The 21997-nt window shown below is 43.2% G+C and overlaps 2 protein-coding genes across 3 annotated transcripts in view; one reads left to right on the top strand and one right to left on the bottom strand.

The window, feature by feature from the left end:
* Positions 1-21997, top strand: part of CRH (corticotropin releasing hormone) — a 317204-nt gene that overhangs the window by 3614 nt on the left and 291593 nt on the right. The window lies entirely within an intron of this gene.
* Positions 813-21267, bottom strand: VXN (vexin). Its single transcript, XM_042923208.1, has 6 exons — positions 21201-21267; positions 16964-17019; positions 9166-9316; positions 5153-5214; positions 2072-2163; positions 813-1360 (listed from the first exon to the last, which is right to left on the bottom strand). The coding sequence occupies exons 1-6, from the start codon at positions 21265-21267 to the stop codon at positions 1177-1179; spliced, it is 612 nt and encodes a 203-aa protein (XP_042779142.1). The 3' UTR covers positions 813-1176.

Here is a 21997-nt window from a genome sequence, read left to right as displayed (position 1 = left end):
AATGAGAGCTGTCATTATCACATTATCATTGTAAGTCTATTGATATTAAAGATGGGATTGATGACAACATTTCCATTAAGAGAGGGAAAGCACAATATTATATATTAGGTTGAACCATATGAAATAAATGATCAATTGTTTTTGACCTAGAGAAACGGCAATTTCTTCTAGTTCAACCTACTACATAATGTGTTTCATTTAAGTCACTTTTTCCAACTTTATCAAAATTCTCCTTTCAAACATTGCCCCCAGAGACATACTTCTGTCCCTCAAAACCTTCCTCAGTTACTAGAGTAAGCAAAGCAAGGAGTCTGGTGGACTTAAGGACCTAGTATCTAATACCACTAACTATATCCAGTCACATAACTTCATAAGGCCTTGGCTTCCCCATCTGTAGATTGGGAATAATTGTGCTTTCTTTAACAGGGATTTTGTGAAGATAAGAGATATTGGATGGGAAAGCACTTTTAAAAGTTAAAATCATTATACCAATGCAAGGTATTATTAATTTCACTAAACTATGCCACTTCAGAAAACATTAGCATTCAACATTTAATTTTTAATCCTGTTTTTCTATAGAAAAACTGCATGTAAAAGAATAGAGAATTCATGCAATCATGCCAAATGATCAATACCAATCTTGACAATACTGTCAAATGGATATTAGAAGTAGAAGTAAATATATAGTGCTTTGTCATTAAAAATTGTACTTTGTCAAGATGAAATAAATGTGATAAGAGGAATAGTAAGAACCACTGTGTTCACAAGTGCCTCAAACATCAAGCTCTTATATTTATACCAGGAATCACACACATTAGAACAACTCACAAGGAAGACGGAGGAATTGCCTGCTTCCTTCCTTGGAGGTCTTTAAAATGGGTTGAGAAAGTTTGATTGTGGTGTGGTTTGCTTAAAGATAGGTATATAAACTCCATGACCTCCCAAAGCCACTTTCAGACCAATGGCTTTATCGATTCTAAGAAGGCACACTTTTCTTTTGCCTTCGAGGGAAGTTCCTTGCCTGTATCCTAAGCCGGGGCTATCGGTTAGTAAGGGGCGGTGATGTGTTTGGACCAGCTACTAGCAGAGGTGAATGTGGCTCAGTTCCCATCTGGAAGTTTTCTTCCCTTGTACGGTGAACTTTGGCCAACGCAGGGCACCTAGGGAGGGTCACCTTTAGTCAGCCTCAAAGGCGCTGTTAGTAGCTCCCACATATTCAGACTTCTTCTTGTGCCTTGTCCACATTTTCCGGAGGATGCTAGGGACACCGCAGGAAGCACTTCCTGTCAGCGGTAAGGAGGCTTCTGCCCCCTGGGGAAGGGTTGGATACTCTTCAGTCATCTTCTTGAGATGTCTGGATCTAAAGAGAAAAGCCAGGGGTGGGTAGGGAGGACAGTCATTTCACAGAGCCAGACTTTTAATTTTTTCCCTCAAGGAGTAGACCCCATTCATCACTCCCTAACTCACTTTTCCGCTATGTGCAGTATGGAGGATAGTGGCAGGGGCATAAATGTACATGTTGACTTGAGTTTTGCATACATGCTTGCCATCTTAATGCAACACTGAAGGCAGTGAGGGAGTTCCCGGTGGGGGGATTATCCCCTCCTGCTATTCTAGCTGCTGGTTCTGGATCAGTTAAATCGTGGGGGTTATAAACTTGATTAGAAACTTTTCTTACGTACCTCTTTACCTTTGGGCAGGAGCCCTTAACCTTATTTATGAAGCATTTCTGAGACCAGTGTGCCTACCAGCAGGCTCTGAATATGACCTGTAATTACATTTATCTAATTAACCAAAAAACCCTCCCAAATGACACTTCCCTAAGTCTACAGAGTGGTGTTAATGAAGTGGAAACCATCAAAAACACTTCAGCTTAATCCTAGGGAAACAGTTGAGAAGACACTGCAGAGACCCAGGATTATCGCCCTCATTAAAAGGTAATTTAAAGCTGGCATGGATTTTGTTTTAGCATCTTGAGACTCTGTAAACCAGGCCACCTGTTACTGTTCTGTGGCAGGACCAGGACTGTGTGGGGAGCCCTGCAGGCAGCAGGCGGGGAGACAGCACTTACCCTCTTGTCAGAACAGCTCCGTTCTCTGAGCCCGTGGCTGTCGCCTCTAGCGCGGCCGGGGCTTTCACGGAGATCCGGGCCACCGGAGGAATCTGGGTTGTGTGGAAGGGGAAGGGAATGTGAGGCTGTGGCCATGGTCCCAACTCTGGCACTGACTGGAGCCAGTTGACTAAATTGATCCACCACCTAGGACAATGGTCCTCACACTTTGCCAAGCATCAAGTCTCCTCTGTGGGGCTTGTTAACACAGTGCTGGGCCTACCCCAGTTTCTGATTCAGCAGGTCTGATATGGGCCTGAGAATCTGCATTTGTAGCAGGTTCCTAGGTGCTCCTAGTCCCAGAACCCCACTTTGAGAACCACTGACCCAGAGAACTTGAGAGAGTTCTTACCTGAGAACCTGTCCCCCCTCATGTTCCCGTTGCCTGTGTCTACTTTGTTGTCAAATCCTGCAGATTCTTGCTTTGAAAGACTGCCTACATCAGTGCCATTCTCTCCATTTCCTCTGCTGCAGCCTTCAGATCCTGTCACCCGGGACCTCCTTGCTTCCAACCAGACCCACCACTTATCCCAGCCCCGCTGGATTTGCAGGGCCTCCCCGCTGCAGGCCAGACCTAGGCCAGCTCTGCAGCCCACACTTCCAGGCTCCTCAAAACTGGGCTCCACCTCATCTATGTGGCTCCAGCTTCTGGGATGCCTGTGGGTACCGTGACAGATCTGGTTCTGGTCCCAGAAGGGCTGGTCCTGTCTGTCCTCATGCTCATGCACAGCTCTGCATCTTCCCTTAGCTTTTCCTTGCTCTCTGGATTGAGCCTCATCTCTGCCTGTCCTTCAAGGCCACTTTTTCCAGGAAGTCTTTTCTCAGGCTGGTGGCCCAAGATGGTTTCTCTCTGCCCTTGTGTCCCGTGTCCTCGCAGCTCTGAGTACTTATGTGACATGTTTTGGCATTTCACCAATTCTGTCTTTGTTTTTTGTTGTTGTTGTTTTTTTTTTTTTTTTTAACCAATTCTATCTTTCTACCGTTCTCTTCTTGTGTCATGTGCTTGTCTAGTCTCCTGATCCCCAGAAACGTGGCATGGTGTGTGTCAGGGTCTGGGACTTAATCCCTTTGGTGGCCCACTGCAGCCCTCCTAAAGAAGGTGGTGAGTGCTCAAGAAACATGGATTGAATTGAAAAGTAACTGAGGGCCTAACCAGGGCTAACTCCAGAGTTTGCTCAGTCAATGGGTATACACTATGCTTTGTTCCTTCACCCCAGCCCCATTGAAAGCTCAGGGTCACCACATTCCTGGAATTGCTGGGAAATTCCAGGTCAAGGACATCATGATTTCACAGTCCCTTTCTCTCCTGAGCTGGCCAAATGTGTGGGCAGAGTTACTGTGCCACCTTGTGGCCTCTCAGGAGCTCTCCTCCCCATCAGGCCAACAGCCCAGCCCTGGGAACATATATACATACATCCCTCCTCTTCTACTGTCCTTAGTCCTCCTCCAGTGCATGGCAGCATTGAATCAGATTTAGCTGTGCAAGCTCTGAATCACTCTTTCACCCACCCTGGGATAAGGGGCCTCCTAAGAGCTGCATGACCCCAGCAGCACTGTCTCAGGCTCAGAGGAAAGGGTCAGTCATGCTGCCCTGCCTCCTTGTTCTCTGCATTAGTATTGCCCTCCTCCTTTGAAACTGTGTCCCCATTACTACCCTATCCCGTCTCAACTCATTCTGGCCTCTCAAATGCAGTTACCTCTCTGCCAAGGGTACTGTCTGACTGCAGCCCAGAGTCTGGGGGCAGGTAATCCAAGACTGTGAGCCATCCCCTACCCCTTAACCTTAGTCTTTTCTGGGCTGAGCTGTGGGCAGCTGTTAGAACTGTTGCAGCCTGACAGTCTGCATTCTGTGGCGGTAGCTCAGCCATCTTCAGTTTCTCCTAAGTACTAGGTGGGGGCAGGGGGCTCCTGATGAAACAGCTTGTCCCATCCCTACCCTTTGTAGGGTTTTCCTAGTACAGGGATGACCTAAGTGAGGTATTTAGATTAGATTTTTCTCCTCAGACTGGGAATGAAGTGCTCACTGCCCACTTTGTTCCTTAAGGACGAGGGGGCTGGCCCACACAATCTCCAGGATCTTTTCTGGTCCTCACATGGAATGATCTATCAATCTGGAGAGCTGATGCTCACACAGCCCAGGATGCCTGAGCTGACCTCACCTCTAGCCGAATTCCACTCCTGCTGTGCTAACGCAGAGTACCCACATTCATGCCCAGAAGACAATGTAGATGTCTTCTGTGCTAGATCTGGACACGCACCACCTGATCTCCCTTCAGGGAAAGATAAGCTGCCCAGCTGCTAGGGGGCAGGCAGCAAATGGCTCTCAGCTCCTTTGGGTGAGCCTAGGATGCAGAGGGCCTCTCACCCCAGGGGATGCCCTCCCTGCTGACCCCAACCCACACTCCATGGGGGCAGCCCACATACCATGACAAAGCAAGGAGGAAACAAAGGGTTGGCCAGTTGGGCCCAACTCAGGACAATCTGGATGGGTAACACTTGCCCTGGAGCTCCTGCCAGCAGGTATCAGGTGTGCATGGTGGTTTAGCAGTTGACTCTGCTCAATCCTACTTCCCTTCTCCTATCACACATATTGACCCCTAATGTACATCTCATACCCCATACCCCACATCTGAGTCTGCTTCCAGAAAACCTCACATGGAGCAGATGTCTTCCAGAGTTGTTCTGACCTAAGATGGCTGGTGTTTTGTATTTTCACAATGTTCAAGACCCTTACATCTCATTACCCCTGCAGCTGCCCCTGGGAATCTGTCAGGCATTTCCACCTGGCATGTGCCTACCATAGAAACCACACCTTTCCCCACCATGTTTGAGATGTCCACTAGGTGATATCTTCTGTTTGCCTAAAAGCTGAATTTCTGGCAAGAAAGAGAGCAACATCCAGTGGTGTGCTATAAGATGATAGACTTGGGGAGCAAAGAACCCTCAGGGAAGCTCTTCTGACCATCTTCAGGCCTGGAACCAAGGGCAGGGCAAGAAGTTTGAAGCACACCAGATAGAACTAACCAGGCTTATTTTACTTACCAAAGATTTTCCATATGCTCGATTCCCACACAGATTTGATGATTTGGGTTCTGAAATCCCCACTGCAAGGATGAACAGAGGAGGCATTAGTCAGTGGAACTCTGTGTTCTACTTCCCCCCCTAGTTCTGTGTCGATGATCTCATTAGCTAACTGATCACAAGCTGGGAATTTCTAAAGACCTTCGTACCAAGCAGCAAAATCAGGCAGTAGGGTCAGGCAGTGGGGCAACTGTTGAGTGGGTAATCTGCACCCCTGGTACTCTTCCAGGGGGTGCTGAAACTAAGGTCTAATGAGATCACGTGTGTGGAAGCATTTGATACTGTGTGTGCAGTAGGTACTCAGAGAATGTGTCCTTAGCTTGTCCTTCCCTCCTAGGGTGCAACATCACAAGAGGTTATCAGGGGTTAAGTCTTTACAGCTGGGATCTATTCAGCCTGCTGATCCTGGACACCCCTCTGTGGAAATGAGCAGTGGCGTCCTGCCTGTGTTGGGAAGCACTGCTTCAGAATGTGGAAGGGTTGGAGTTTATCAGAGTTCTGAGCCATTGGCTATGGAAGACACATGAGAACCTTCTTCCTAGGCCTTTATTCCCGAGGCCCAACCTACTTCTGAATAATCTCTACCCTGACGTCTGCAGCTTCTGAGAATCAAGTTGTTGAGCTGAGATAGCCAATAACAGGTGGGGGAAAGTTGCCTTTCAATATAATTCTCTCCTTGGGCAGACATTCCAGAACAAGCCCCATTCTTCACACTATAGCGGATAGAGATAAAACACTCCCCAACCCAAGGAAGAAAACATTTCAATGCCAATAAAATGAAGTTACAAGACTCCCAAGATTACATCATAACGTACAGTGCTCTGGCATAACAGCAGCTCATATTTTTGAGTATTTACTGTGTCAGGCACTGTGCGGAGTGTAAAACACATAAACATTGTCTCATTTAATCCTTACCATATAACCCTGTCAGGTAGATATCATAATAGTCCCCACTTTCTAGATGAGGAAATGGAGGCTTTGGAGATACATAACAATTAGAGGAAGCCGGGTGAGGATGATCTAGGGAATGGCAGACTGCTTTGGGGGTCTTGCAGGGCTGGGGAAGCTTGACTGAGGGACTCTGGGAGGTGTTTGCCAGGTAGAGACAGGGAGGGCAATCCAGGGTCAGGGAAGGACCAGGAAACTGAATATAAGGAAGTAGTCACAGAATCACCCCACAGCTCAGGGTTGCTGCTTGTATGGACAGGCAGGGACAGGAGTGTCACAGGAGGTGGCCCTGGAGAGGTCAGCAGAGGAGGGGTTCTGGGGGGCCTTGGGCATGGTCTGCAGGGCAGTGGGGATAGGAAGGACACTGAAGCAGAAGGATGGCAGAGGCAGATTTTTCTGCTTTAGAAGGACCCCTTTGGTAGCCTTGTATAGGGAGAGGGACTGGTGGCTGAGGGCCAGGGTGGGGTGCTAGGCACCAGAGGTGAAGGGGTCTGAGTCCAGGTAACCTGAGGTAGGTACCAAGAGGGAGAGATGAGACATCTAGGAATTGACATTGTCAGTATTTAGTATGTGGCATAGGGGGTGGAGTAGGGATGGGGAGGACAAAGGGGATGTTAAGGAAAACATCCTACTTGAGGAAGGAAGAGCGGTTTGAAGGAGGAGGATGCATTCCATTTAAACAAGTTGATTCTCAGGTGCCTGAGGACATCCTGATAGAGACATTCCAGAGACAGCCAATTCTCTTGGGCCCAGGAGGTGGGTGTCCCTATTCCAGGCACTTGAGGTTCACCTGCTCAGGACCTCATGGTGAAGGCGTCTTCCTTCAGAGTTCCTGCAATTTCCGAGATCCTCAGAGAATCTTTCTCCCATGTGAGAAGTCTATGTCATCCAGGAACCTTCTGTAGCTCAGAAAAGAAGCATGCCCCCAGATCTGAGATTCCTGGAGACACAAATCCTTTTGATGGGAGGATGGGAGACTCATTGCCCAAGGCCAATACCAAGCCTTTCCCGTGGAAAGCACTGGGTCTGGCTTTGACTCAGAAACCTGCTGTCTCCCCCAACCCCCTCTGGAGTCTATCAGATTGGGGGAGCTGGAGGAATTGAATCTATGCCCAGCTCGATCTTTTTTTTTTTTTTTTTTTAAACCTGACTAGCACATTCCCTGCATGAGCTGACTGTCACATGTTGGGCAGATTCTCTCCATTTCATTACTTACTGTTTTCTTTCAGAATAAAAGACTGACTTGGGCAGTTAAGCTTCCACAGGCTACTTAAAAAGGAAGGAAAGTGGCCCCTAAAACTAGACAGTTGGGAAGACATTGTTCTCTAGGGGTGGAAATGAGGGGGGTATAGAGGCATTAGCTAGGAAATTAGAAGACCTAAGATTTACTCTCAGTTCTATTGCTAATAAGCAGTGTGACTTTGAGTCAAACAGTTTCTATGGTTTCAGTTTCCTTTTCTGTAAATGGGCATGGGGTGCTTGCAGATCAGTGGTTCTCTACCTTCAGTGTGCTTTAGAATCACTTGGGAGGCTTATTAAATCAGAGATTATTGGGTTGTAAACCAGAATATGATTCAGTAAGTCTTAGGTGGGATCTAAAATATGCATTTACAGCAAGTTCCCAGGTGATTCTGCTGCTCTGGAGACCCCACTTCAAGAACCACCCATTAGACCATCTCTAAATCCTTGCTAATCAATATATTGTCTTCAGACCAACATCATCAACATCATGGGGAAGCTTCTTAGAAATCTGGGGCCCTGCTAAGTCCTACTGAATTGAAATCTGCATGAAAACAAGATTCCCAGGTGATTCTTTTGCACATTAAAATTCGAGAAACATGGCTGTAAATTCATTTTATGATTTTGTAGCGAAGATATTCTCTTTTTCTCTTTCTACACACACATGCACCCACCCACCCTCCTATATATAGACACAGAGAAAAATTTATCTCCTCTTAATTTGCAAGGCAGATTGTGGTTTTCCTAATGCTTTCACTCTACATATGTGTATATGTAATCACTTAGCTAGAGAATATGGCTTGATTTATGTGTTATTATATGTAGGATAATAAAAACAGGATCAGGGTGTTAGTGATCAAAGAAATCTTAGAGATCCAGTCCAGCATCTACAGAGAGAGTAGATGGATGGATAAAGATACATATTCCATGATGTATTATTTCAGTTCTTATATAAAATTGCTGACACTGAAAAGCCTTGAGAAGGACATCCCAGACTTTCTATTGTGTATTTTTGGAGTTAAATTATGAATTAGTTTAGGCTGTGGACATAACATAAATAACTTAAACCAGCGATTGAAGGTGAAATACCATCACAGACTTCAGTGGGCTAGATGCAGAATCCTGTTTAACTGCTTGGGGTGGAAGCCATTTTTCAAAATAGTGCTTAAGGTTAAGACTTACAGTGTTTCCAGTTTCCAAAACAAATTTGTCCCTAAATTCTTTTTAGAGATTGTTGAAATAGCCCTAAGTCATTCACATTTACAATTCTGAGATCTTAAGATGGCAGTTTATGAAGGACTGTATAATTTACACACACAGCCTGTAAAATAATGTAAGCTTCTGTTTCTTCATGAGTCATGTCTACACTGGTTTTCTGTCCCTAAAACATAATGATTTTCATCTCCTCTTGAATCCAGCAGGACTTCCTGTGGAGCAAGATGGTAGATGAAAGAGAGCATTTGCTCATTACACACAGCCAGGAGTGTTTTTCAGGTAGAAGGTGTTTTGTGTTGCAGCTGTAGGTGGGGCCCGAGAGCGGGTGCATTCAGAGCAGGAACGTAACGCGCCAGCCCCAGCGGCGGCTGGGGGGGGGGGGGGGGGGAGTGGGGGAAGCGCACGCCCCACGCCACAGGTGCTGCGCTCACCTGGCGTGATGGAGGACGCCAGGGAGAATCGTGAGGTTATTGGACAAAATGCAAGCCAGGCCACAGACACTGTGGCTGCTGGTCTAAGCGCGTCGTTGCCCCCCAGGGAGATTCCAGGGACTCGATCCAGGACGCACATACCGGGTCTGGCTGGGGCCTTGGCAAGGTGGGGTCCCTGCTGCCGAGCACCGTGGAGCCTGCCCGACCTGCGGCCCTCGCCGTCGCGGCGGTCGCTGCGATGTGGCAGCAGCTCCAGGGGCCTGGGAGTGTAGAGGTCTGACTCGATCACCACCTGCCGGGAGGAGGAAGGACAGTCAGCTTGTTCCTCTCCTCCGATCTTCAGATGCACTTTGTGCCAACAGTGAATTACTGGAGTCTTCCTTACTCCAGCGAATGCTACCAGCAGTGAGAGAACTTGGGTAAACTGGCCTCCAACAGTCAACTGTTTTATTCAATTTCAGCATGCCAAATGGTGCCATGGTGTAGGAAAATGAAGGTTCTGGGGGTTCCTCACCAGCAGCCCTTCACAGAGTCAGGAGCCTGAGCCATCACCTGGTTTGGTAACAGAACAGGCTATTTGAAATGAGAACAGTTCTGGAAATGAGGGTCTTCCAGTCTTTGAGCTAGGCAGACACCCTTGTTCACACAGAGGACAGTTTTCTGAATGCTCTAGCAGAGGGAAGAGCTAGGGAGAGGACTCGGAGCCCAACTGATTCTGAAGTTTTAAAAAGAAAGAAGCTGCTGGCAAGACGGAGCAGGCACAGCCCCCGTGCTCGCGTTTCCCCTCCTTGCAGAAGGCCTGTGTCAGGTGGAGCTGGGAGATGAAGTTCCACTGTGTGTGCTTCACTAAGTGGAAACTCCAGAAAGCCAGACAGAATGCTAGGAGCTAAGGTGTTTTCAGTAATGATCACCTGCTGAATAGTTATCTTGGGAAGTACATTAAAAAGAAACACCCCTTTCATCAGGACCCACCAAAATGGGCCTTAAAAGTTATAACAAACATACTTAAATCACTGGAATAATTTAAATGTAAAAAGTTGAGACAATACTGTATTTTATCTTAATTACCAGGAGTGATGAAGGGAACCTTAGCAGTTCTTGGCTCATACCCTTCATAGTATTATACATATCTAGGACATTGGGGTCATTCATTCTGAATTTCTTCACTTCTTTGAAGCTGGTTAGTTATCTCCAGTAGTACACCATGGCTTCTCTGAGGTTAGCATACACTCATTCTCTTGCTCCTTCAGCAGATATCCTGTGAGGGCATGTTCTGTGCCAGATCCTGGGCACTGGGGGCATCTGTGAATTAAGTGGACCCACCTCAGCCCCGTAGTCTGACCTGTGATAGATCCCCCTCAGTTGTCCATACAGAACAACTGTGCTGCTTTTGGAGGATGCTGAAGCAAATAAGACTAAATTTGTAAATATTTAATAGGGTTATAATTCAATTTAGTGGAGAAAAATTGGATTTTTAATAAATAGTGTTAGAATAAATGTCAGGTCACTGGAGGAAATGAATCTGTGTTCACACTTCTCATACTAAAGTAAATACCAGACAGATAAAGATACATGTTCAAAACAAAACAACAAACACTAGAATTGAATATGGCTCAATACAACATTTGTTACATATGAGGAGGAATTATTCCATGTATGTAGAACTCTTACAAATCAATAAAGAGGAAGAAAACAACAGAAAAATGGGGCAAAAAACATGAACTGGCAATTGACCATAGCAATACAAATGCTAAACATGAAAAGGTGTTGAATAATAATTAAATGCAACTGAAAACAAAGTTCTTTGTTTTGTTTTGTTTTTTTTGTTTGTTTTCTCCTCTCAGATTGTCAGTGATGAAGAAGGGAACTCCATTTGGGGTCATGCAGACTGGAGTTCACACCTGACTTTTGACACTTTGTGGTTATGTGAAAAAGAGATCGATATTCTTGTGTGTCCTTGCTGTATTGGGGCATGGTAAATGCCTGTCATTTGTAGAGATTCTATTAGCATGGCTTGCGCTGTCTCTTTGTGCCACATATTTATCTACAGAATCAGAGAGCAGTTCATATCTCCCAAAGAGTAAAATGGGAGACGCTGTCACTCTTTGCTTCAGTTTACCACAAATAGTCCTTTGCTTAGAAAATTAATATATCCCAAATTTGGTCTTATCTGGATTAGGAAATTAACTCTTCTCAAACCCATTTTAGGGCCCAGACTCATTCATTCTGTGCCTTTGGAGAAAGCTGGTAATTGAGGAGCATGTAGGATTAGTCCTTTTTCTCCTCTCGGCACTGCAGAAGGTGGTCCCTCCCTCTCCCCGCACCCCCCCCCCCCAATAATTTAAAATATTTATTCCTTTTTCCTCCCATTGTACCTAAGGTATACAATGTGTTGATTTGATACATTTATAAATCGCAGTATGATTAGAAGGTGGTGTTTCCATTGAGCTGGGGCAGCACGGGTCCACCTTGCACCAGCTCACTGGGGACTATGAAGCACAGCAGTGGGTGTCCAGCACTGACCACCCTGCACTAACAGTCCCCTCTGCTCTCCCCTTACCTTCCTTACCCTTGGCACTGTACTTAGCCATGACGTTGCCCCAGAATACTGGAATTTTCTGGATTAATGGTTGTTCAGAGCTCCATTCCCCCGGACACGTAATCTTTGGCCTAAAGGCCTTCCTCTGGAACATGAACCTCCAGGTTGAACAGGAGAGACCTGAACCTCATTACTGACACAGGGCTCTCAGCTGTCCGTGGTGTTTCTGGTTTTATTTTCATTCTGTCAGCATTCTTCTAAGTGAGGAGGAGTGAAAACTGGTATGTTTTCAGATCTACTTTGTACAAGGAGAAAGTAAGGCAGGTAATGAGAGCCTGAGGAGTCCATGGGGGAAACCCAACATTTCCTCCTCTGAAAGGGAAGCAAATGTTCCCTTTCAGGAACAAGAAACCACCTCCGCAGTCCCTTCTCTGCACTGTGGGGTGGAAGAAGAGAACTGGGAAGGATAGAGGCATTAGCTGCTCAGCCCTCTGCTGGATGCAGGAGGTTTCCTGGGGATGGGGATGAGGCTGGTTACTTCCCAGGCCATGACTTAGGGCCAAGTGCCTCTTCCGGGTATCTTCTACAGTCCCCAAAGGATGCCAATGGCTGTGGCCTTCTGAAAGCCTGGGTTATTTTCTGGTCTGTAGGGCACAGTTTGAACTTGCTATTGCTGCTGGTCTTAGAAAAAAATGATCTGAGAGCAGGCTCTTTAGCACCCTGAGTACAGGGGTAAGACCGGGGAATGAGGAGAGGGAAGGGGGAGACCAGGTTAAATGTTGGATTTTCCTTTCCTAGTTAGCAAACTGCCTTCTGAAAGTAGGGGAATGTACTAGTGCAGTATGCTGATGCTCCCCTGCTGGTCTTGGGTCAGAGATTGGAAGAACAGAAGGCATGGGCTAATACCGAAGCCTCAGGATTCCATCTACTGACATCCTTGATTCACACTTCTGTTTGAAGTCTAGGGGGCTGGTGGGGCATGGGAAAGATAGTGAGACCTAAGTGATGGAGAATCATCATGATTTAGGGCTGATGGGATCCATAGCAATGTTCTAGCCAACTCCCTAATTTTATACATAGGGAGGCTGAGGCCAAGAGAGGTCATGTGTCTTCAAAGTCACAGAGCTATAAGGGGCAGAGCCAAGGATGAGAGCCATGATTTCATGACTTCTAAGTGAGTGCTTTTTGTAAAACCTGTAGAAATGCCTACATCCAGATAAGAAATTTCAAGTACAATTGATTGCTCAGTGCATTTTGAAAAATCAGTAGATTTCTAGACCAATTTCTCCCCGGCAAGGTTGAAATCTGGGAAGAATGTGACATTTACACATTTTGTTTCTCCATCTTTCCTGGTGGTGGTACTTATGCTGCTCATTATCTTGGGGCTGGCAATCAGTGGCAGTGGCTCCATTGTACTGGGAGGCCTAACTGACCATACCTTAGTGATGCTGTGGCACTAAGGATGGCTTAGAGAGGAGAGATATTTGTAAAGGAAGGAACCTGACTCCACATGGTAGCCCAAGGAGTGGGAATAGATACAAATAAGAATTTCAGGACAAAGAAAGTCATAGACATTGGTAGGTTTGAGCAGTTGCAAAATACTGTTTTTCTTGGGAACTCAAAGGGAAGCCAAGAGCCAGTTGGATGAAGAAACAAAAAATCCAACAGTTCTTTCTTTAAGACTCACTTTCCTCATCTTAGGTAGACTAAAACCTTTCTTGTCTTTTCTAATTTGAATGTTCTGTACAGCTAGGCTAAGTTTTGCAAGCAAAGGATGAGTCAGACTGTTAGGGGAAGTGAGAAATTTAGAGAAGAGATCAAAGGCCAGAGGGTCTTATTAAGTTGTCTCACCCAGAAGATTGCATAGTTGAAAGCAAGACCCTAGCTTCTGATTTTATTTTTTTAATCGAAAGCAAATTTTAATATGTATTCGTATAATTGAGTCATTTTTTTCTCTGAGTAAAAATATTTTGGAGAGGGAAAGTCGTAAACCATAAACATAACAGTCTTTCTCAAAAATTTCCACTCCCAAGAAACCTGAGAGCCTGGTTCTACAGTGCCCGGTTGAAGTCAATTGGATATTCCAGGAGACTGGGCCCCATGTTTTGGTTCTTTTGTGTATCTTAGGCCTGTGTGGCTTCATCATCACTACTAAGAGTTGTCTCCTTTATTTAGGTTCTAAATCTTAACTATTGGAAAGCATAATGATTTAGTTTCCATTTTAAAAGCTTTTGCAAATACTGTTCTATCATTATAAAGCCAGTAGGTATTGGTATTAGGAGAGATTCAGACAGGGACATTGTTTAAGGTTAGAAATTCAAAGCAAGAACTTGGTTGAGAACCAAAGATTCCCAATTCCCAAGAGATCTGCTCTGATTCTTGAATGATTTGTGTCTCCTTCAAATCCAGATGCCCCTTGAGCGAAAAGTGTGTTGTGAAACTTTTCTTAAATTCTAAATTACCTGCAGACAACGATTTCCCTTTCCATTTTTGGTAACATTCACTACTCCTTGAAAGTCAGGAGCATTTTTCTTTGAGACTGTGGGCTCAAGTTTTCAAGGACCAGGAAAAAGGTAAGAATCTCTTGCCCTACCACAAAGAAATTTTCCATCCATTAAAAGCCCTTTTTGGAGAACCTGGGTGGCTCAGTTGGTTAAGCATCAGACTTTGGCTCAGGTTATGATCTCGTGGTTTGTGAGTTTGAGCCCTGCATCAGGCTCTGTGCTGACAGCTCAGAGCCAGGAGCCTGCTTCAGATTCTGTGTCTCCCTCTCTGCCCCTTCCCCACTTGGGCTTTGTCTCTCTGTCTCTCTCTCTCAAATATAAAATTAAAAAAAACTAAAAAATTTTAAAAGTGCTTTTCTTTCTTAATATATAAAATATTCTTAAAAGTCATTTTAGAAAGACATACAACAGAAAAATGGGCAGAAGACATGAATTAGGAATCTATAGAGAAAAAATATTCAAATACCTGAAAATATGAAGAATGATATTAATAATTAAAGAAATGCAAATTAAAACAAGATATTTTCACCTATCAGATTGTCAAAGATTAAAAACATTGTGACATACAGTATTGACTTGGGTATTCTGGTAAGAGTACTTGAAAACAGTTGCTAAGAATTTGGCAATGACTATACATTTTCTTCAATGTTCATATCCTTTTAGCATTTTCTTATTTAAAATTGGATATAATTGATATATAACATTATGTAAGTTTAAGGAGTACAATGTGTTGATGTGATGACCCAGCGTTTTCATATCTATGAATTTATCCTGAAAAATATTTGCATAAGAGCATGAAAGATACGTTCAAAGATATTGCTTGTGGCATTGTTTTAGTAGAGAGAAAAATTACCATTTGTTGGTAATTTGGTTAAATAATCTAGAAGACTTCAGATTTGATTTGGGTAGAAAATTATATAGTACATTCATATAATGGTATGGTATGCAGTCTTCATAAGGAAGAGGTAAATCTATATGTATTAATTGGCATGTAAAGATATTAAAGATTTATTGTTTAGTGAAAAAAGCAAATTGCACAACAGTATGTTATTGAGCAATGAAGCACAATAATGATATGCTAGTATATGGGAAATTTTCACTTAAAAAGTGCCAACTCTGGGGTCCTTGGGTAGCTTAGTCAGTTAAATGTCTGACACTTGATTTCGGCTCAGGTCATGATCTTGAGGTTCTTGAGATCAAGCCCTGAGTTGGGCTCTGTGCTCGCAGCATCGAGACTGCTTGGAATTCTCTCCCTCCCTCTCTCTCTCTCTCTGCCCCTTCCCCACTCATGCCCTTTCTCTCTCTAAATAAATAAATAAACATTAAAAAAAAAGTTTAAAAAGAAAGTGCCAATATTAATTGAATGCTTAATGTGTCACAGGTTCTGGGCTAAGCACTTTACATGTATTAAGTCATTTGCTCCTTCCAATGGTTCTTGAGATGTGTGCTCCTATTATTCCCATTTGAATGCTCTTTAGCATTCAAATTGAGTCCAGTATGGTGGGCAACTTGCTCAAGGTTACCTAGCTAGAAATGGATAGGACTGGAATTTAAGCCCAGGCAATTTGACTCAAAGTCTGTATACCTAACTGTTCTGTTCTACAGCTTTTTAGAATTTTCTGATATTATACTTTATATGTTCATATTATTTGAAATTTTATAATGGGCACATATTACTTTGGGAATTAAAAAAGTAATGTTTATAAAACAATAACTAAAACCCCATCTCATTCCCAGGACACTTAAAAAAAATTCTTTTTTTTTTTTTTAATGTTCATTTTTGAGAGAGAAAGCATGAGCAGTGGCAGAAAGAGAGGGGGTCAGAGGATATGAAGCAGACTCTGCACTGACAGCAGTGAGCCCGATGTGGGGCTCAAACTCACAAACTGTGAGATCATAACCTGAACCGAAGTCGGACACTCAACCAACTGAGCCACCCAGGTGCCCCTCCCAAAATTCTTTTTAATGGAGAAGAGGCTTTAAAAAATTGAGATACTTAGAAGATCAAAATGGTGTTCTATGAAAAATTGTGATAGAAATAGAAACTCCAGCATAACTGAGGGGAAACAATCAGCAGTTCAACCTTTTCAATGAAAGTACAAAGATGTATTGACAATTTTTGTATAAAGAAATCTGTAAGTAAAATGAGAAATTTACAGCACCATTTGGCTTTAATGACATGTAAACTAATTTTAAGGTAATGTATATGCTTATTAGAATAGCAAAAGATAATACAAAAAAAATGAAAGTTGATGTTAGTGAGGTTGGAGGTAAATGGAAAAGCATTGCTGGAAGCCTGGCAGCCATTCAGAATTCCTGGTAATATGTGACAAAACTGAAAGCAGAAATCATTTTTTAAAAAAATCACTATTCTCCACATCTAGCAGTGTCTCTTACACATAGTAGGAATGCAAATATGGGATGGATGGATGGATAAATGAAACTATTCTTATCCTTTTACTTGTTAATTCACCAAGGAATTAATCCAAAAGAATAATATTTACTACAAATTAATTGCAGTGCTATTTATAATAGTGAAAAAATGGAACATAGCCGATTGCCAACAATAGAAGAACACTTAGGTCAGGGATGCTATACTCACATCTTGGACTCTCTTTAAATAAGAACAACAATTTTTTAAGAGAGTAAGATTTACTCTATGTGTCTGGGGAAAATGGCAGAATTGGGGTGGTGGAGTCCAATACGGGGCTGTTTGCTGCCTAGTTGACATTTGTCAATCATTTTGGTGAAGTGGAGGACAGGAAATACAGAACAGCAGCATGCGATAGAGAAAAACTTCATGGTTATTGAGAGCAGGGCAGAGGGAATGAAGAAGCTATATGCTGCTTTTGAACTGAAAACCAACAAAAGGGATCAAAACTGAAGTTGTCCTTACATTCTTGGTCAAGAGGTGTTGAGAACTTTTGACTCTTCTTCTGGCTGGACTGGACACTGCAAAGAGAGAGAAAGGGATAGTTTTAGAGAACACTGGTGAGGCTGATGTAGCCTCAGAGAGGGTTTGCACCTAGAGTGGGGAGGGGCAAGTGGGGAGAATGGGGTGTGATTACAATTTTAGGTGTTACTAAAATTCATAGCAGCATTACTCACAATAGCCAAAAGGTGGAAACAGCCCAAATGTCCAGTAACAGATGAATGGGTAAACAGAATGTGGTATATACATACAATGGAGTATTATTCAGCCTTAAAAAGAAGTAAAATTCTGATACATATTGTAACATGGATGAACCTTAAAAACATTAAGCTAAGTGAAATAAGCCAGACACAAAAGGACAAATATTGTATGAGTCCATTTATGTGAGATACCTAGAGTAGTTAAATTCAGAGACAGAAAGTAGAATAGAGGTTACGAAGGGGTTGGGGAAGAAAGGAATGTGGGTTGTTATTTAACAGGTACAGGGATGATGAAGAGTTCTGGAAATGGATAGTGGTGATGGCTGCACAACAATGTGAATGTACTTTGTGCCACAGAACTGTATACTTACAAATGGCTAAATGGTAAATATTATATTATGTATGTTTTATCACTACAGTAAAAAGCTTAAAAAATCAACCATTAAAACATGTTAGTTGGTGGGAAAAGGTGTGTACTTTGTTGAAATGGAGATACTCAGACATCTGTTTTCCATATTGCTGCTAAAATGATATACTTGGAACTGAAATCTTCCATGTCACTGCCCTGCCTAGAACTGAGATGACTTCTTGTCACCTATCAGATAAGTGATCAGAGGAGTGCTGGCTGGTGGTATTTTCTGCAGAGCACCTACAGCCATGAAACCTGGAGTACGGTGTGCTGGTTTATAGCCAGGGTTCCCGATTCCTTTCACATGAGGATGAATTGGAACAGGACCCTTTGCCAATTACGTGACTTGGGCAAATTACCCATCCTTTCCACACCTTACTCTCCTCATCTGTAAGACAGGGTAATTAATAGCAACCATCTCAGAGGGCTGTGACAGGTATTAAATAAACTAATTTTTATAATGCCCTTGGTCCAGTGCCCGGCAAAGAGAAAGTTCTCAGGAATTAGTGGTTATTACGATTTTCTTTCTTCTATCTCTGCAAACTGAAGGCAGGTGGAAAGAATAGGTGATAACTTCTAAGTTAGCATTCCTTCAGGATTTCTCTTTCTGGAGTTTTCTCCATTTCTTCCTACTGTCCCCTGACTCCCCTCACGAATGCCTCCCCATTGCTGTTTATCCTCAGAAGAATTATTTTGAATGCTGTGGTATTATTCACCCTAGAATTAAACCCACTTTAGTGTGTTGCTCAGGAAATAACTTCTGGTATAACTTCTTGGTAAAACCACAGCTTTTATCTTTGGTATTTACTGTGAATTTTGTCTATGAAATCTTTCCCTTCAAGTAAGGTTCTTTCTCTCCAGAAAGTAAAAATCCACACTTATTCTCAGTCATAGACTTGATCCCATGCCTTTAAGCTGAACCCAATATATGTATGTATGTGTGTGCTGGACAGGAGGATATAATACAATAACATAAATGTAATAATAGCTCACATTGAGCTTTACCAGCTGATGGCTAATTTGCCTTATCTCATTCACTCTTCTAGCAACTCTGTGAGCTAGGTATTCTTTATTAACTACGTTTTATTGGTGTGGATATTGAAGGTTAGGGGCCGCACAGCTGATTGTGGAACAAGGCCCTATACTTTTAACCACTGGCCACACTGCCCATGCTGCTGAAGCTGTGCTCAGAAACGGTTTTGGTCATTTTAGTCATGCTAAACGATAGCATTTGGAAAAGGGCATACCAGGGAGGACTGTAACACTTGTTAGATAAAATTAAGCCAACTTCTATTTCTGCTGTTAAAGAATGTGGGGACATAATGAAGAGTTACCAATCTCTCCTATAAGCAGTGACTTAAGAAGACCTAGCACAGTCTTCTCTCACTGAAAGCCCTCTGCTTGATAGCTTTGGAGAAGGCAAGATGAGGCAAAAAATAAAAAACAAATAAAAGAGGTGAACTTCTTCCATTTATGGTTCAATGTAAAACTGCAAATACTCCTTTTCTAGAGAACTTCCTGAGCAGTGACATGTCCATGAATACTAATGAATATTTGGTTTATCACCAGGAGATGGTCATGAATGAAAATGGCAAGAAAGGAATATAGGATTAAACATTTATCTTTGACTGAATATTCATTGCTCTAAATATGGAATGAAAATAGAAATCATTTTGTAAGTGATATATTTAATGGTGCTTACTACATGCTGTTTTAGATGCATTATATATTTTATCTGTATTTCAGTTTTCCCTCCATAATAACCCTGGGAGATAAATTCTAGCTCTCCCTTTTACAAAAGTGGAAACTCAGACCCAGAGAGGTGAAGTAGCCTGACCAGGGTCACACAGTGCGGAAGTGGCAGTTGTCTCTTGACCACTATGCTAAGCAAATGGGATCAGAGGCCTTATTTTAAATTATTTTATTCAGGTGAAGTGTGACATTGCTCTTGAATTGTTGAATAAGTTTTTAATTAAAAAGGACCGTTGGGCTCTTTTTTCTCCCTTTAAAAATTGTTAAATGGGAAAAAAGTACAGAAAATTGGCATTTTAACATTTTCATATTTGTTTCCAATTTGTTTTTTCGTGTAAAAGAAATAAAAAAATTAGGCAAGTTTAGATTCCCTTTCTACTCTCCCCCAATTCTGCTTCTGTCCCTCCCCAGGGCTAATAAGATCACTAATTTTATCTGCATCTTTCCAGCCTATGTTTTCATACTTTCTCTGGATATATATCCATAAATAATGTATAGTGTTGTTTTTTATTTCCAGATGTAGTAACTGTTATCATACATATAAAATTTTTCAGCCTGCTTTTTTTTTTCACTCAACATTATGCTTTTGAGATCTGTGTATACACATAGATCTAGTTCATCCCTGTTGACAACTGTGGAATATTCCATAGTATGATGATACCACATTTTACCCCTCTCCTCCTCAAGGACATTTATTTTCAGTTTTGCTCTCCTAGAATCAATGCCACTGTGAACGTCCATGATAAAAGTATCCAGCAGTGCAACTGCCGGGTCAGAGGGTAGGCTTTGCCTTTCAGGTACTTTTCAGAGTCTCTAGAGTTCCAACTCCTGCACGTGGGCAGACTCCTAGCTCTTTTTTCTCTCTCTGTATGTGGCAATAGATGTCAAAAGCTTTATTTATGTTCTGCTGGCTGTCTCTTTGTGACCAGGCTGAGTCTCTCCCTTCCCCCCCTGAGCAGTGGCCCTGTCAGTGGCTGACACGGGAAGAAGAAAGGAATTGTTTGAACAGGGGGTCACAACACCAGCAAACATCCAGCCCCCTTCATTCAAGTCTGACAATGAAACCAGGGCTAAGCCAGAGTCCCAGGCTCTCCCAGCAAGGCAGGGGCTGCAGGGAGGGACAGAGGGAGCAGGAGAGAGGGCTGAGCTTTGGAGGGGATGGACGGGGGAACTGTCCAGTAACCAGACACCTGCTGTCCTCTGAGTTCGAACACAAAGCCCATCCTGGGACTTGACACCATTCACCATGGAGCACAAGGGCTTACAGAGTCACACTTTTTGGCAGTGCTAGCTCGAGGTGAAGTTTGGGAGCATGGCCCTGGGATCTGTGTTAGAGGCCAGCCCTGGGTCAGGGTACTATTTGACCACTTTATTAGACTTTAGGCCACTGCTGGGAGTATTTCCCCTCACATTTCACAGCATAGCTCGGAATCATACTTTTGAGCCAGCTGGTTCTCATTTCAAAATCCACTTGCTCATTGGAGAACATGAAAGAATCTCTCTGGCTGCCCTGGGAATTTTGTTTTCATCTCTTTCCTAAAACAATGGCTTGCTGTTACTTTCATTCGGTGGCGTATTGGGTTGCCAGTGTTCAATTAAGTGAAACTGGGAGTATTTAACTGCCCTCATTCCCACCCCACCCCCTTGATCAATTGTTTCTCAGTGATTAATGTTTATCCATGTACCTTATTTTAAACAACAACAACAATACCATCAAAACAGAGAGCCCATCAAACCCTCTGAGAGATCCGAGGAAAACCTTAGTAAAACGGCACGTGATTGTCCTTACCCTCCGGCATAAGGTGCCGCTAAGGAAACAGTCAAGGGCAATTTTACTCACCCTTGGAAGGGATCACGGTGGTGAAAACTTCTATATTTTCATCACTGCAGCTGTAAATCTGATGCATCGTTTCAGCCTTCTTTCCCCCAAAGTGCCGGGAACCGGAAGCCTCTCTCTGAACCCCTAGTCGCGAGGTTTCCTAATCCAGTCTGGCTCGGGGATCATTGTGCAGGTCCACAAAAGACAGGCTGGTGCTGTGATCTCATCTCATTCCAGAGTCTTCACTGCAACATTTTCTAATCCCATCTGTCTTTCTTTTTTTTTCTTTTTTTTTTTTTTTTTTTTTATGAATCCTATTATTGTAAACCTTTGATTGAGTGTGGAGGCTTCAGTCCCCTCCCAGCCAGGATGTATTTAACATTTTTATTTTGCCTGTCTGTCGCAGTGATTTTGGAAGTCTTTTGTGAAGTAATGATGAAGTGAAATTGCCGACTTGGTTAACGCCAAGCTTGGCTGGAGAATTTCACCCAAAAGGAAACATGAATTTTGGTACCAGCAATTACTCTCTTCATTTTAGAAATGAAGGGGCTCCCCCCCTGCCCCCCCTCCCCAATAACAGGATATTCAGTAATTTGTGTGTTAATTTGGCTTCCTTCTATGTTTCTATTTTAAACAAAAGGACTATTTTTCCAGAGCCTTTTCGCCTCATGCCCGTATGTGACAAGGCTGACAGTTCTAGAGAGCCGTGTACAACCTTGCAGGTGCTTGCAGAGACATGGTGACAAGCAATGCCCCGACACTCAAGGTGTTACAGGAAGATTAGATTTACAGGAAGATTATGTTTTTGTTATCCTAAA

Source organism: Panthera leo, chromosome F2 (genome assembly GCF_018350215.1).
Source record: "Panthera leo isolate Ple1 chromosome F2, P.leo_Ple1_pat1.1, whole genome shotgun sequence".
In the NCBI taxonomy this organism is placed as follows: domain Eukaryota; kingdom Metazoa; phylum Chordata; class Mammalia; order Carnivora; family Felidae; genus Panthera; species Panthera leo.
This window is presented reverse-complemented; position numbering and strand designations above follow the sequence as displayed.

Coding starts and splice junctions, on each gene's coding strand:
- VXN (XM_042923208.1), bottom strand. CDS start 21,267: ATGCATCAGATTTACAGCTGCAGTGATGAAAATATAGAAGTTTTCACC. Junction 9,317..16,963: donor AACACCTCTTGACCAAGAAT/GTAAGGACAACT, acceptor TCCTCCCGGCAG/GTGGTGATCGAGTCAGACCT. Junction 5,215..9,165: donor CAAGGCCCCAGCCAGACCCG/GTATGTGCGTCC, acceptor TCATCCTTGCAG/TGGGGATTTCAGAACCCAAA.